This window comes from Limulus polyphemus, unplaced genomic scaffold (genome assembly GCF_000517525.1).
Source record: "Limulus polyphemus unplaced genomic scaffold, Limulus_polyphemus-2.1.2 Scaffold5766, whole genome shotgun sequence".
NCBI classification, from domain to species: Eukaryota; Metazoa; Arthropoda; class Merostomata; order Xiphosura; family Limulidae; genus Limulus; species Limulus polyphemus.
Window position 1 is genome coordinate 47,573 of NW_013671376.1, and position 2,178 is coordinate 49,750.

General features: G+C 31.7%; 1 protein-coding gene across 1 annotated transcript in view; it reads right to left on the bottom strand.

Moving 5' to 3' along the window:
* The window catches only part of LOC106472952 (nose resistant to fluoxetine protein 6-like), a 25,589-nt gene that overhangs the window by 7,133 nt on the left and 16,278 nt on the right, over positions 1-2,178 (bottom strand). Inside the window, exons 11-12 of the mRNA XM_022401480.1 lie at positions 1,879-1,998; positions 765-885 (exon numbers count right to left, since the gene is read on the bottom strand). Of these exons, the coding sequence (XP_022257188.1) occupies positions 765-885; positions 1,879-1,998 (241 nt within the window). The remainder of the gene's footprint in view (positions 1-764; positions 886-1,878; positions 1,999-2,178) is intronic.

The window sequence follows — 2,178 nt, forward strand, 5'->3', positions numbered from 1 at the left end:
ACTTTGACTTTAGTTAGTAGAGATATGTTAGTTTGGCTTTAGTTAGTTAGTAGAGATATGTTAGTTTGGCTTTAGTTAGTTAGTAGAGATATGTTAGTTTGGCTTTAGTTAGTTAGTAGAGATATGCTAGTTTGGCTTTAGTTAGTTAGTAGAGATATGTTAGTTTGACTTTAGTTAGTTAGTAGAGATATGCTAGTTTGGCTTTAGTTAGTTAGTAGAGATATGTTAGTTTGGCTTTAGTTAGTTAGTAGAGAAATGTTAGTTTAACTTTAGTTAGTAGAGATATGCTAGTTTGACTTTAGTTAGTAGAGAAGAGTTAGTTTGGCTTTGTTGACAACAGCCAAGAAAATACTTGTCCTTTCAGTCGTGGAGTGGGGGATAATCCCACTATTCTTTGGTAACAAGTAGCCCAAGAGTTGGCGGTGGGTGGTTTTCACTAGCTACCTTCCCCCTAGTCTATTAATTCAAAATTAGGAACGACCAACTATAGTTAGATCTCGAGTATTTTTCCGCGAATTTGCAGTTTCCACAAGTTAAAAATAAATACCTACTCCGCAAGTATTCACCAAACTCATCACAAGATTAACGAAAGTAAAAAAAAACCTACAAAAACATCTGTTTTTCGGCAATCATTCACTAATGCTGTCTCTTAGAAAGAAAAAACAAAAACGGATCCATTCAAAGGTAAAATTACAAATTGATAACGTAATATATGATTAGATATTGTTCACAAAAATTAATCTAGTGTTTGTTAAAGCTCTTACCGGTTTCAGTTTGATATTTTTGTGTTTCAAGAGAAAGTAGGCCACAAAAATTCCTACGCAATATGGCCCCATACGACAGTACGGTTTGATGTAAATCGTCTTGAATTGATCCATTATTGTCCTTCAAAAAATGATGTTATTCAACATATTCAAAATATCCATTTTAACATCTTGTTTTTAAAAGTTCTTGAAACAAAGAATTCACTAAACCAACATTGTTTTATAGAAGCATTTATAAAAATGTTGCCTTAAAAAGAAGTGAATTAACACGAGTAAACCTGAAGTGTTATGCTTCATATTTTTATTCATTTATGAATATAACAAATAATAATTCGGGTATATTTCAGGTATCTTACACAAAAAATAACTTTGTTAGTAAGTTATTAATTTATTATTTAATTATTTAATTTAAGTTATTAATTTTTCTATCAGATGTCGCTTTTGGTGTTTACTAATAAGTACATTGAAATACTTTAATTTACTCAGCAAATAGGCTAAAGTGATCGCTTATGAAATCTGATTAAATCAATTGTGTCTAAATCGGAAGTGACTATGGTTAAATCAGATTATCTCATTAAACCGATCGTGTCAGAATCGGAAGTGACTAAAATTAAATCAAATTATCTCATTAAACCAATCGTGTCTGAATTGGAAGTGACTAAAATTAAATCAAATTATCTCATTAAACCAATCGTGTCTGAATCGGAAGTGACTATGGTTAAATCAGATTATCTCATTAAACCGATGGTGTCTGAATCGGAAGTGACTATGGTTCAATCAGATTATCTCATTAAACCAATCGTGTCTGAATCGGAAGTGATTATGGTATAAGTCACTTAGTTTTAACTTTACATTAGTTATGAACTGGTAAGATAGCTCAAAGACAAACTTTTTAAAATGATCTTGTATTCACCAGGAGCAACTGAGTTAATTCCACGTTTCAGTCCTAATGACTCTGATACTTCTAGGTTTTTATCACTTAACGTTAACTTTATATTCACCAGTAACCATTACTTTTATATGGTGCCCGTCTGAATCTCTTACTGGGACAGCACTTCGTTAAAAGTCAGCTTATGCAATTTTGTCGTAAAGAAAACAAAGAAATAAGTCTTACTTAATGTCTCCACCTAACACACCATAAGGTGGGAAGTCATTCACGTAGTTCAAGACACCTGGTGTTATTGTGGTTCCCAGAAGAAACAGGAAGTTGATGATAAGTCCTGCAATTGGCTTTCTGAGGAAGAATACCATTTTTAAATATAGTACACAGCAAATGTTGGGTGAGAAGACTAATGAACACAAAATACTTTGTTTTTTAAAGAGTTACTGCAAGACAAAATACTTTGTTTTTTAAAGAGTTACTGCAAGACAAAATACTTTGTTTTTAAAGAGTTACTGCAAGACATAATACTTT